The sequence below is a fragment of the Cucurbita pepo genome, chromosome 2 (assembly GCF_057944985.1).
Source record: "Cucurbita pepo subsp. pepo isolate OVF chromosome 2, ASM5794498v1, whole genome shotgun sequence".
Lineage (NCBI taxonomy): Eukaryota > Viridiplantae > Streptophyta > Magnoliopsida > Cucurbitales > Cucurbitaceae > Cucurbita > Cucurbita pepo.
Genome location: NC_141799.1, coordinates 670,863 through 684,071, shown reverse-complemented (window position 1 = coordinate 684,071; position 13,209 = coordinate 670,863). Strand labels below are relative to the sequence as shown.

The 13,209-nt window shown below is 38.5% G+C and overlaps 3 protein-coding genes, 1 long non-coding RNA gene and 2 other non-coding genes across 7 annotated transcripts; 1 reads left to right on the top strand and 5 right to left on the bottom strand.

Moving 5' to 3' along the window:
- Positions 1–959: 959 nt before the first annotated feature.
- TRNAG-CCC (transfer RNA glycine (anticodon CCC)) lies at positions 960–1,030 on the bottom strand. The gene has a single exon. It is a non-coding gene; the product is annotated as a tRNA-Gly (tRNA).
- A 67-nt stretch (positions 1,031–1,097) lies between these two features.
- On the bottom strand, positions 1,098–1,169 carry TRNAE-UUC (transfer RNA glutamic acid (anticodon UUC)). Its single transcript has one exon. It is a non-coding gene; the product is annotated as a tRNA-Glu (tRNA).
- Positions 1,170–1,332: 163 nt separating this feature from the next.
- On the bottom strand, positions 1,333–3,707 carry LOC111788781 (protein LIKE COV 1). Of its 2 annotated transcripts, XM_023669284.2 has the most exons (6): positions 3,344–3,706; positions 3,030–3,082; positions 2,688–2,797; positions 2,427–2,594; positions 2,131–2,355; positions 1,333–1,725 (listed from the first exon to the last, which is right to left on the bottom strand). In XM_023669284.2, exons 1-6 carry the CDS (start codon positions 3,470–3,472, stop codon positions 1,610–1,612), a joined length of 801 nt encoding a protein of 266 aa, XP_023525052.1. In that variant the 5' UTR covers positions 3,473–3,706; the 3' UTR covers positions 1,333–1,609. The 2 variants fall into 2 exon arrangements, with proteins under 2 accessions (XP_023525052.1, XP_086977588.1); XM_087121462.1 differs by lacking the exon at positions 3,030–3,082 and having other exon boundaries at positions 3,344–3,707.
- Positions 3,708–3,877: 170 nt separating this feature from the next.
- Positions 3,878–7,067, bottom strand: LOC111788780 (glucan endo-1,3-beta-D-glucosidase). The gene is made up of 5 exons (XM_023669283.2): positions 6,821–7,067; positions 5,815–6,476; positions 5,229–5,552; positions 4,156–4,492; positions 3,878–4,071 (listed from the first exon to the last, which is right to left on the bottom strand). The coding sequence occupies exons 1-5, from the start codon at positions 6,888–6,890 to the stop codon at positions 4,034–4,036; spliced, it is 1,431 nt and encodes a 476-aa protein (XP_023525051.2). The 5' UTR covers positions 6,891–7,067; the 3' UTR covers positions 3,878–4,033.
- A 613-nt stretch (positions 7,068–7,680) lies between these two features.
- Positions 7,681–13,032, top strand: LOC111788778 (uncharacterized). The gene is made up of 2 exons (XR_015420065.1): positions 7,681–8,106; positions 12,449–13,032. It is a non-coding gene; the product is annotated as an uncharacterized LOC111788778 (long non-coding RNA).
- Positions 8,762–12,767, bottom strand: LOC111788772 (uncharacterized). Its single transcript, XM_023669264.2, has 5 exons — positions 12,617–12,767; positions 11,974–12,035; positions 9,822–11,891; positions 9,633–9,738; positions 8,762–9,538 (listed from the first exon to the last, which is right to left on the bottom strand). Exons 1-5 carry the CDS (start codon positions 12,726–12,728, stop codon positions 8,892–8,894), a joined length of 2,997 nt encoding a protein of 998 aa, XP_023525032.2. The 5' UTR covers positions 12,729–12,767; the 3' UTR covers positions 8,762–8,891.
- Positions 13,033–13,209: the final 177 nt, after the last annotated feature.

The following is a 13,209-nucleotide window of genomic DNA, read 5'->3' as shown; positions in this document are numbered from 1 at the left end:
AGCCTAAAGCAAAGCCATGAGAGCTTATGCTCAAAGTGGACAATATCATACCATTGTGGAGAGTCGTGATTCCTAACATTCTGGTGGTTCTTAAATTTACCCTTAAATGTGAAAATCTGAGGGATGTTCGTTGTGAATTAAGCTAATTACGTACGTTGTTAAATTCCCATTTAAATATCCCTTGTATTGATGGGTGAGATTGTAAGATTCTTTTCTATTTTAACCGTGTTCGTATATATTTCAAAATTTATAACATTTTTTTACAGTTCGTATATTAATAATTTTGCATATAATGAATGATTAAATGGGTCAAAATATGTGACTGCGCCAATTTAGTTGTAACAAAATAAAGTTTAAGATTGAATAGTAATTGTTCATTAATATATCTGTTTCAGCTAAGAATTTCGTGTAAAACCTTTCACTGTATAGTGATTAACAAATAGTTTTTGTTAGGTATCCTATTTGTTATTCAAACTACAACAAATGTTTAATTCAATCCTCTCAAACGTTAGACTCTCTTCTTCAGTTTTTGTTTAATTCAATTTGTTCATTTAAAATTATTACTTCTCAATTATTAAAATTTGTTAATGATAAACTTTTGTGTTACTGCGCGAGACATCAAACTAGCCATAAAGACAGGCTAGCATGCACCTTTATGAAGTTCAAACCGTCTGAAAAAGTTTATAAACGGCAAAATTGTGTGGGTGACTAAATTAAAATTTGTTAGGACAATGTGTTATTGTACATGATTGATTATATATTTATTTTTATTGACGTCTCAAATGGTGAACGAAAAAGTATATATTATCGTTATGAAAATACTTGTGAATTGAGAGGCTTCCCATTTCATTGTCTTATCCTAAAAAAGAAAGAACTATTTGTCAGTCCAATTTTGATCTATTCTTAATAAGAAAAATTCATTGAGTATTTGGTTGTTCAAATAAAGTAATAAAAAGAATTGCGCATCCGGGGAATCGAACCCCGGTCAGTACTGTGGGAGGGTACTATGATACCACTACACTAGATGCGCTGGATGGTGTTTGTCTCACTTATTTTAAAATATAATTTAATGTTTTTGCCACCAAAAAAACAAAAATTTCCGTTGCCGGGAATCGAACCCGGGTCTCCTGGGTGAAAGCCAGATATCCTAACCGCTGGACGACAACGGAACTTATTCTTTGGAACAATATACATTTATTATATAGAATCATAAGCGCGCCCAGAATCGTCACTATCAGTTAATATAGATTTAAATGCCTTTATGTATTTTTCGCGTGGATGTGAAACTGATTGAGATGTTTCTAACATGATTTAATAATTTATTTATGAAGATACGAGAAGTGTGGTTTCAAGTTGTATGCACAAAAAAGTTGGACTGTTTCCTAAACAGAGTTAAAGAAAGAATGTTGGAGGAAAAACAAACAACCAAATCATAAACATTTCTTCCGGTTTGTTTCTAAAGAATTTGAGCTACTTAAAATTTGCAGCACCAAATCTTGCGCCATTACAGCTGCAGCAGGTGGCTGCTCCAGATGGGAGGAGCACACTGGACAGCCCATTCAGCATTCTGAATTGACAAACTGTAGAAACTTCCATCTTCCACTCACCATCATACCATACTGCTTTTGGTTTTGCACAGTTTTTGAATTCCACCTGTTGGAAGTGCTCTTGCATCCACTGTGGTCAGTATTTGAGGTACTGACAGCCCTCCGGATATCACAATTTCTGCACCCAAACAAAGGAACATCCAACCCCATGTTCATACTAATCACATTGCAACAGAAGATTCTCAACATTCTACTACACGTAAGGTCTACTAATATCAACTAATCATAATTATTAAGATATAGACTCATACTTGTCGCCAAACATATGAACTAATTATTCGTGAGATCCTATATTGGTTGGAAAAGAGAACAAAACATTTTTTATAAGGGTGTGAAAACCTCTTCCTAGCATAGGTTTTTTAAAAACATTTGAAGAGAAGTCCTGAAGGGAAAGCCAATATTAAGCAGCGGTGGGCTTAGACTATTACATTATTTAGATTTTTTTTGGATCATTAACATTGATATATAGGAACTATGCTCGTATGAGACAGTTAATTTCATGTTTGAGTGGGAGAGATCATACCAATTCCTTCTCGGACAGACAGATTAGGCCTCAGGATGTCCTTGGAACTCATAAGAACTACGTCTCCAAGATAGAGATGATTGGTGGGCACATAAACACAATAGAGTTCTTCCTCTTCCATTCTGCTCTGAAGAATAACGGAGGAAGTGATGAATCCAAAAGCATATTCTCCTGAACGAGGGTGCCTGATGATTGCTACTTCCTTGAAGGCATTTGAAGTTTGATCTGAGGAAGATGATCAAATAGTCAAATACGATTATCAAATCAGATTAGTAAAGATTTCAATGCTTTTTTACCTGGTGATATTGCAATACTAATTTGCTTTGAGGCCGTGTAAATATAGCTTACAAATGGCATCTTCTTAATAAACCATTCACCAAGAGTAAGAACAGAAGCTCCCAACCAAGATGACATGAAAATACCAACGAGGAAGATGAATGTGATGGAGGTAATAAACCCAAGCCCTGCAGAAATTTCTACCCAAAATCAACTGCGGAAAATTCCTTTTAAAACTTGTTCTTCTGCTGTTTTGGGGGAAGATTACCTCTTCAACTTACCAAAAATATTGATCCCCAAATGATCATATATGGGAGAGAAGAAACCATCAACAAAACGAATGAATCCCCACGTGATGTAAAATGTAATAGCGATTGGTAGAAGAATTACGCTGCAAACAAAGCCCTAAATGCTAAGAATCAACACTGCACAATTAACTCTTGTTCTTGAAGTATACCAGAGAAAACAGTCACTAAACAAACTCCGTATGTTAGAGTCTATCAGTCATCTCGTAATTACACAACAAAAATGGAATAAATCCATAAACACTACCAGAAATGCTCGGGATAAAGAAAAGATGCATTTATTCCAAAAAAATTTGAAAGAACACTAGAAGATTTTACCATCCTGTCATGAACTTCTTTGACGCCCAGCTACGAATGACTTTAGCAAATGCCTAGAATATCCATGAACCGAAGCTTTAGTGTTCAACGGTTGATGAATGAAACCAGTACAGAGTACAAAAAAGCGTCGCGTTCATCGATAATCCACTCGACTCGGTGAATCTAGCACTCTCATACATAGTTAACTCGATTTCAACCATTACAGAGTAAGAAACCGCGGACGAAAATCGGAGGAACAATCTCGGATACAAATACAATCAAATTTAGGGGCGAAAAAGATCAACGTTAAGCAAGAAAATTAAGCGAAAACGGACCTCACGGCCGGAGTGATGATGAGATAAAGCGGCGGTGGAAACGGAGGAGGATTTGGAGGCTCCATTTTCAGAAACTGTAGCCACTGGGATCAATAGCTCTAGATCTCTTTCCCTCTCTCTTGTACCCATTTTTTCCTTCTGTTTATCTTTCTCTCTCTACTCCGATTTCCGGAATCACATTTTTGGGTGTTTTTTTGCACTCACCCGACGTTAACGAACTATTCGGAACTTCCAACTGTTTTTCATTCCAATTTATAGATTGTGTATATAGATTTGGTTCATCGCGTGTATAATCGTATCATCGAGGAATACTCTCTCCAGTGGTAAGCTTACCTTCAAAGTGTGACAATATCATTACCATTATCAAGAGTCGGGTTCGTCTAACAGATTGGACTTGAAAGCCCAAAACAAAGCCACATTAGGGATTGTGTAGAGTCGTGTTCCCTAGCTATAATATAAAAAAATTCCTTTAATTTTTTAAATTAAAGACTTTTTTTAAATACCTAAAAAATAATTTCTTTTGACGAAATAATATATAAGTCAGTTCCGAATATCATTCATATGAGTATGACACATAATTACAATTTACAACGGAAAATATACATAATTATTTGAAGAATTCAAAACCATCAGAAAATATACATATTTAATGAGCTGGAAATTCATAATAATCCCGTTGTTCTCATTGCATCACGTGCTCCCACCAGGATAATTGCAGCCATTGTAGCCTGCAAAATCAATAAAATTAAAATTAAAAAAATTAAAAAATTAAAAATTTGAAAATGAAGATTCATAATGGCTTTGATTCTCACTTGGATTGTTGGAGGAAAGAGTGGCAGACTGGGAGAAGTCACAGGTCCATGGATATCGGCCGGCGGTCTGGTAGAAGAGGTTCATGGCGTAGGTGGCGTGTGCGACGATGGTGTTTGGCTCGAAACAGACGCCGCCGGGTTGAATGGCGCTGCAATCGATCCCTCTGCCGCAGGCGTAGTCCAAGTTGGCCTGAAGCTGGGCGTTTGATACGCCGCCCTTAGGCACGCACCATGAGCCTCCTCCTGCCTTTGGCTTTGGACTTGTTGGTGCTTTCGCTGATGGATTTGCTGGGGACGATGGGGTCGTCACTGGTGTTTTAGGAGCAGCTGGAGTGTTCTACACTTCGTTTCACAATAATTAGAAAAGTTCCCTTAATATTCTTTAAAAAAAAAAGGAAATTTATTAGTCAACTTAATAGTTTAGTTGAGATCTTAGTCAACCATGTGACTGTTCTTTTATGTCTAATATGCTATATACCCATGTTGACAATATACTTAACCTGTTCAACAATGTTCTACCTAGCAACTCACCATCACTTTATCTTTCAGGCCGAGAATATACTTAACGTGTTCAACAATGTCCTACGTAGCAATTCACCCATCAACTAATCCTTCAAAATTTAGGCCAAGAATATTCTTAATTTGTTTGACAAAACTCTACTTACGAATATTTAGCAACTCACTGTTAGAAATCACGACTCTCTACAATTGTATGATATTGTCCCCTTGAGCATAAGTTCTAAAGATTTTGACTTGGGCTTCCCCAAAATACCTCATACCACTGGAGTTAGTATTTGTCACTTATAAACTCATGATCTTCCACTAAATTAACCAACTTGAGACTCACTCCCAATAATTCTATCACCTAATCCTTGAATCGAGGAATTCGATTGACACCTCACATTACCATCGAAGCCTAGCAATTGATTTAGGCATATATTCTCGAAAAAAGATGTCGAGATTTGAATTTCCGCCCCACCCGATGTGTTTTTTTAAACTAACAAAGAAAACCCTTTTAAATGTAAAGCAAAAACTAAACACTTCAGAGGATTATTTGGGGGTTTCTCCGTTACCTGGCCATTTTTCAAAAGACCAATGTCGTAGGTCATGGTAAGATCAGGCTTGAACAGGCCAAAAGCTCTCTCAGAACCAGGCCCAGGCTTCAAATCTTCGTCGTACAGCGCAAACAGATATGTATCCACTGATTTTCCCGGCATCAATGGCGTCCCAACCATGGATCGTAGGTGCGCGATGAGATTACCGTTGAATGCCTTCGCATTCTCGACACTCGGACCAACCTCGTCGCCGTCGCCTTTGTACGGCCAGCCAGTCTCCGCAACCACAATCTCTACGTTCTTGAATCCCATGGAGTTCAACGCAGATCTTATGGCATCCACCTGATATAAAGTTAAAATAAATATTAATTTCATGAAATTAACCAATGACCTATAAATGTTATTATTTATTTGATCTTAAATATATCATTAAAATCATTTTCACCCACTATTTATTTTCATTGCAATGTCAATTTATTTGAAAAAAAATATTTTTTCCAATGTGTACGGGCGTAATTAAATCCTACTGGAAAATCGATATATAAATAGCTGAAAATCCCAAGAAGAAACAAATCAGAACAGGCTCGAAGATCGATGAACTCACCTGAGCGTCGAACATGTTCATGTATTTGATATTGGTGTTCGTGTCGAGGCGGCCGGCGTTGGGCTGGAAAAGACAGAAGGCCAAAGTCTCCGGCCGCGGATCGCTCCGGTAGGCGAAGTATGGGTATGGGTTAATAGTGAATGGGGATCCAGTGGCATTGTTGAACTCCAATAGCTCCTTCAACACGCTCATATAGTTCGGGTGGAAGAGCGCCGACGACGGCGGCTCTGACTGGCGGAGCACCGCCATGGAATGCACAGTGGAAACCTTAATATCACCCAGAGACATCGAATTGAGAGCGTTATGAAGGTTCTGAATTGCCGGCACGAGCTGATTCATTAGATTTTGATCATTGGAGGTTATCACCTCGTTCCCCACCGTGATGAGGATGATTTTGCTCGCTGGAGAGAAGGGGGCTATATTGGCGTTAACCCAATTTTTGGCGAAATTCGGGTCGGATGCTAGGGCTGGAATGTCACCATTCGCAGCGCCGATTACAATTCCGATCCCTGTGTTTGCTAGGGCTTTGATGATTGCCGGATCCGCACCATATAGTCGAACTTTCTCGATTGAAGTGGATTGAAGCAGCTTCGCCGTCGCTGACGGCGGAGGAAGGTTATCGGCGACTTCACCGTAATTGATTCCGATGAACGATTGCGAATCTGAACAACAAAGCATTTCAAATAAAAAATTCCGCTCGCGCAATGATAATTTCAAGGTAATCAAACAATTCTTTCGATTCCTTTTTCGAAGATTTATCATCCTCTTTCTTTGTTTCAATTTCTTTCCCCTGTTCTAGAATCTCATCACAATCACAATCAATGTTCCAAAATACTGACGCAACGAAAAAATTCACAAAGAAACCAATTCAAATTCTAAATAAACATTACCAGAAAATCAGATTTGTAGATTACATGCACACAAAATGGTAGATCAAACCAAGCGACCGAAGATGATAAAAGATTCACAGATAACAAAAAATGAAAAATTAAGAACAGAAACTCACCGGCGATGTTAAAAATCAGCAGAGAGTAAACGAAGAAGAAAACAGTGGAACGAAGAAGAGCGGTAGCCATGGCTGTTGAATTGAAAGCTTGTAATATGTTCGAGGCGGGACGCAGAGGAATGAGAAGTTAAATAAGTGAAAGGGAAGAGGACAGGGGTAATATTGTAAATATTCAGTGGGCCCTCGAACTTTTTGAAAAACGGGCTGCCCGACGAGGGCAGTAAATAATGAATTGCACCGTTACAGAAGTGGAAGTGGAATGGAAGCTGGCGGGAGTCGTGGAGGGCTTTGCTCGAGTAACGTCGATGTTATATAATAATCAATGAAAAATTAAAAAAAATAAAATAAAATAAAATTATTGTCCATGTTTTTGTGAATGACCGAAATGCCCTTTTTTTCTTGACCGTTGCCCAACTTGCATTAGCAATTGAATTTGTGGGCCGAAAATTAAATAAACACTTTTTTATAATTAAGATATATATATATATTTTTTTTACTTTTTACTTTTCACCTATAAATAAACTTATTTATATTATAAAAATAAAATGAAAAGTTAATCTCCTTTGTTTAGTTTTTCAAAAGTAATATTTTTTTTTTATTAGTAACTAAATACTTTAAAAAAATGTAAACTAATTAAATATTAAGAATAAAATAAAATATACTAATATTAAGATATAATATGTAAGATATATTTCATCATTCTCCAAATATTACATCTCAACCTTTATATATCTAGCAATAAAATAAATTAAATCATGAAATATCTCAAAAAAAAAAAAAAAAAAAAACAAGAAAAAAAAAAATCGAAGCTTTTACTTAGCTATTAAGCAACATTAGTGATCCCATCGCTCAAACGTGACCCCATTTCTGTGGGTGCTTTGAGCTGTGAGAAAGCAAAGCATTTACATGAAAACTCGCCGTGGGCAAAAGGTTAGATTCTCAATTACTTGTTAAATAATGGTCACTACTTTATGAACAAAGCATAAAGGAGAGCGAGCTTTACGATCGTGGGATTAATTGGCGATGAAGCAACTTGAATCTGATCCATTGGACTTTGAATCTGATCCGTTGGACTTTGAATCTGATCCGTTGGACTTTGAATATGATCCATTGGTATATAAGACAGCTTTTGAATCCAACGGGCTATGTACGGTACGTCTCTCTCTGATCGGAGCTGTAGTTCTATTGACTAATTTGACGTTCATGGGGTTTTCTCGATACTTTCTGAACCAGGAAGAGGAACATTGTTTTGAAGCATTGATCCTTTGTTCCATTATCACGCCAAGGTAAGCTATCCGATTGAGTTCACTTATTTCTGCATTTCCTTAATTTTCCGAACTATTAACAACTGTCGATCGATTCCAATCAAAGACAAAACACTATTCGTTCATTCATTTCTTCTTTTTTATATATTGAATGTAGTTAATGGCTTGATTTCAATGATGGGTATTGATCATCGATGTCATCTAAGTGTAGGAAATTGGGCATGATCTGTTTTCACCCTCACGATCCATATTTTTTAGATTCAACCTCAGCTCGGAGGAGAAGGAAGCATTATTTATAAGGGTGTGTAAACTTCTCCCTAATAGACGCTTTTTAAAAATCTTGAGGGGAAGCCCGAAAGGGAAAATCCAAAGAGGCCAAGCCGTGAAGGAGGGTGGACACGAGATGGTGTGCCAACAAGGATGTTGGGTCTCAAAGGGGAGTGGATTGGGGGATCCCACATTGATTGGAGAAGGGAACGAGTGCCAACGAAGACGCTGGGCTCCTAAGGGGGTGAGTTTTGAGATCCCACATCGGTTGGGGAGGAGAACGAAACATTCTTTATAAGGGTGTGGAAACCTCTCCTTGGAAGGAAAAGCTCAAAAAGAACAATACCTGCTAGCGGTGTGTTTCGCAAAGAAGCAAAATAAGAACTACGAACATTCTTGACTTGCAGAATTTCAAGAACACTGCTATAACTTATCTATTACAATTCCAAAACCAACAAGTTGAGTTAAATATGTTCATCATTAGACTTGGGAAGTTTCAAAATCAACAAATTGCATCAAACTTCGAATCATTTTTCTTCTCAAATTTCTCTGCCCTTTCCTTTCATCAAAAGATAGACATGTACAAGGTCTCTTGTGACTTCATCGAGCAGTCCACTCAGAACATACTTTTCCACACCCCTTACAACCTCCTCTCTTTCAAGAAACACGAATGTGGGCTCATTCCATCCCAAGTCCCACATGCTATTTAAGTCAGGTTCCTGGTTATAGATATCACTTTCAAGCATTTTGGGCAAGTAGTCTTGCAATTCACATTCTAAGTTACCATTCTTACCATAGAATCTCAACGCCTCAATGTCTCTATGCACCTGCTTGATCAATTCATCTAAAGATCCTATTTTGTTGGACCTCAAAGAAATGTTTGTACTAGGACGATTGTTGAGCTCTTGCCGTATGCCCTTTCGCTTCATGAGCTCGTAACTACACTCTATCATGACATTTTTTCCATTTTTTAAATGGCTATGACCACTGTCATGAAGAATGAAGCTGGGGATGTTGAGTTTGAAAAGTGCCTCTGCTGCATTCAGGAACCATTCACTCGTTATAAGCGTCTGCTTAAGTTGGTTTTCACTTTCTGTCAGTGTCTCTTGTTTTCTTGACTTGGAACAACTATGTAGGTGCTTCAAATGTGGGGGATATAGTTTGTTAATGTCGTATTTCTCTGCTTCTGCGCCATAAAGAGTTAAATGTGGGGGATATACTTTGTTAATTTTTGGGTGAATTTAGAACATAAGAAGATAGGTAATTGAAGTCTTGCTTACCTTCTACTGCATTTATCACAATATTGGAGCCGTTGATTACACCACTGCCAAAAACCGACCTCTGATCTTGCTGATTGCTAGTACTAATTGAGATTGTTTTCTGGCACTGCATAAGATTAGGCAAGGTTTAACAAGTAGTTAGAATATATTGAACTTAAAATTTGACAACTCAAGAAGAGTTGAACTTACACTCTCATTTGGAGCTGATATTTGTGGCTCTTTCAAGCTATGACATTCATCTTCAGCAGGGCTGGGCGGTGCCAAAACCCGCTCAGTCTCTTCGTGTGCATCTTGTGCACTATTAAGTGGCTGGAGGCTTGCTATTGTTTCTCTGGATTCAATGGTATGAGCTTCCACTTCTTTAGATCCATGTGGTCTGACGACGTCCAGTCGATCTAATGCATCATTGTTTTGTTCTACCTCCTGTGGTATTGGAATTCGCTGTTCTCTTGCATCTGCTTCATTATTTGTAGGCATCTTTGTAGATTTGGAATCATTCTTCACATGTATCTTAGCATGTTGCTCTTCCATAACTGGCTCAGTTTGTTCTACACTAATGTCGGTTATCTCGCTTGTTTTGTTATTTAAATCAAAGCTGTTGTTTTCTCTGGAAGGATGTTTAGGACATCTATTGTTAGGAAGGGCGTAAGAGTGGTGAGCTATGATGGTTTCTTTGCAGCTTTTCTTACTTTGTCTGACATGGTTCATATCCTGCTGCTTCTTTGGAAAAGTGAAAGTGTCATGGACTGGTTTTGTTAAACTCTTGAACGTGTTCCCATTTCTCTTTTGATTTCTCTCCTGCACCATTGATTTTCCATTCTTTTGATTTCTCTTCTCTGTGAGCGTTGGTGGCTGCTGGTATTTGGGACTGTTTGGCGGCTGGTGCTGCATTCTTGATTTAAGGTTGTCTGGATGTCTCTTCTCCAATGGAAGTGTTCTTTCTTGTTTTTTCATCTGCTGCATCCTGTCCTTTTTCAGCTCTCCTCTCTTTTGATCCCTTTCCGTGGTGCTTAGCTCCCTGTTCTTTTGGTGATGAGGCTTCATAAGACCGTCCCGGTCGTTCCTCGGCTGCACTCCGTTCTTTAATACTTCTGTATAGTCATCCCTATCTGTGCCTTTTTTCTCCCTGTGCTTTACGTGAAGTTGCTTTGTAAGTCCTTCCAGATCGTCCTTCTGACTCGAGACTCCCTGTCCCGTCTCATTCTTGTTTCGTTGTTGCCTAAATATTGTGATGGTTGGTGTTGATGGGCTAGTTTGTGGCCTTATTCCTTCCATGTCTTTCCATGATGGTTTTCCACGAAAAGTGATGGCTTGAAGACTTGCATCAAATATGGTGTTCACCACAGCTGAATTTTTACCTGATATGGCTGTTTTTGGAATCTTGGACCCGGACCGACTTTCTTTAATATTAGTCCTTGGCTCGGCCAGGCCGATACCCCTGGCTGTTGGCTGCAGATCTGCGACCTTTCGCTTGGAACCCGAGTCCTGGTGTGCATAGTTTGAATTGTCTGAAAGATTATCTAGCCCCATTAGTTTTGCAATTACATTTGAAATCCCCACCTTCTCACGTGTGTTTGAAGTTTTGATATCATGACCACAGCTTGCTGTTCTTCTATGGAAACTAAATTTCACAGTATTTATAGGTTGCTCTTCTGTGTATCTCAGGGTCGCTAGCTTCTGTTCGTGACCATTCCCTTTGATATCATCTTTATTTTCTTCGATATCATCTTCATTCTCTAAGAGTACAATCCTATTCTTATGTTGTGGGCTGATCATATGCTCTGAGGCCTCGTGCAAGTTCACAAGCATCCTCAAAGACTCCTCCAAATTCACAGCTCCCTTCAACAGTTCCTGTCCAATTTCTATGGAACATCTCCCAAAATCTCCATTAGAGCAAGTTGTCAAGATCTGGTTCAATTTCTGTGCCCCTTTTGATATCTCCTTAATATGAAGATGTGAGATGGTTGGAAAATATCCACTTGCATTTTGGTTCCTGTCCAGGCCGCCTCTTTTGTTCGATTTCCCGACTTCGAACGAACTCCTACCGATTTGTTGCAGGAAGCCCAGCATTAAATTGTTTCCAGATGATGTATTTCCTCTTAGTTTTCCTCCATTTTCAAGTGCAAAAGCTAAGGCCATGGATAAGTCTCCTATTTGTTCTGAGTTACGGCCTCTAGTGAAGGGAACAATCTGATTTGAAGTATCATTGGTCATTGGTGATTTATTCCCTCCACCATACCTTGTATTACTGGGAGCACTCTGCATTGAATCATACGTGAAACAGTATAAGATAAACAAGGAAGCATTGTAAACCAACTCCTCTACGTAGAGTTCCGCGTACCATTCCGTGTGTTCTAGCGTTCTTCGATCCTCTATGAATTTGTTTCGAGTAAGCATATGCATCTGAAAAGAAAAAACACTCAAACAACATGTAGAGCTCATTCGAGATATATTAGCTAACTAAGAGGAAGATCGTGGGTTTATAAGTAAGGAACACTATCTCGTATGAGGCCTTTTATGACTCGACTCGTTTTGTGATGTTGATAATTATGCAAATTATAAAAGCAATATGGCATCAAATTGATCTGTTGTGCTGCACTTCATAAGAGAGAAATAACTACTTTTTGGTGTTGTTCCTTTTGAACTTCTCTTGCAAGGTAACCGTGTTTTCGCTGTGCTTTAGTATTGCTTGTATTCATGGAAAGAAAAACAAAAAAGAATAATTCCCTTGAGAAAAGCTTCATATGTTCTTGAATTTTCCGAAGCATGATTATTCTTGTGTAATAACATATTATCTGTTTCAAAATTATCAACAGACAGCGCTTGGCAGAATGTGATTGTAACCGTCCAAGCTCACCGCTAACAGATCAGGCTTCCCCTCTCTTATAAGGAATGTTTCCCAATCGACGTGAGATCTCACAGTAATTCATTCGGTTTCAAAAGAATATCAAAAGAAGAAATCTAAGTTAGAAGAGTTTACTAACCGATGGTTGTGGTTTTGGAACGGTCGGAGGAGTGCGACGCAGCGGCCATTCGCTGCTTCCTTAACCTGAGATCATCTAAGAGCTTCTGAGCAAAATCTGATCTCTTAGCCATGTGGTTGGGAGCTCAAGCTAGCTTCTGATCTACCAAACGAGAGAGTGTATTTGTAAGATTGCTGTGATTCGTTTTCATTGTTGTTGCCATGGTTCTCTCATGGTTGGGTGAGATGGGTAGTGTGTGTGTGTTGTGTTGTGAACCAAAGATGAATGGAGGTTTGAAATTTTGGCTTTTAAAAGGTTGACGTGAAAGCCTCTCTCTCTCTATCTCTGTTGCATTTTACTTTCATTACAATTTAAGCAACAGCTAATATAGGGCTTCTCGTCCAAGCCTTTGTGTCAGCTTTCTTTCATTTTCTTCACCTTATGCTCCTTTTACTCTCTCATTCATTTGTTCATTCCCTTACATTTATAAGTATCTCCATTCTTGAATGATAGCGTGCTCGTGGCATATTCGACGTTGAAATACTGGTTGTATTAACAAAAGAGTTTCAAACGATTTAGTTTAAAATGCAGAATCAGTCGGACAAGGGGGGAAT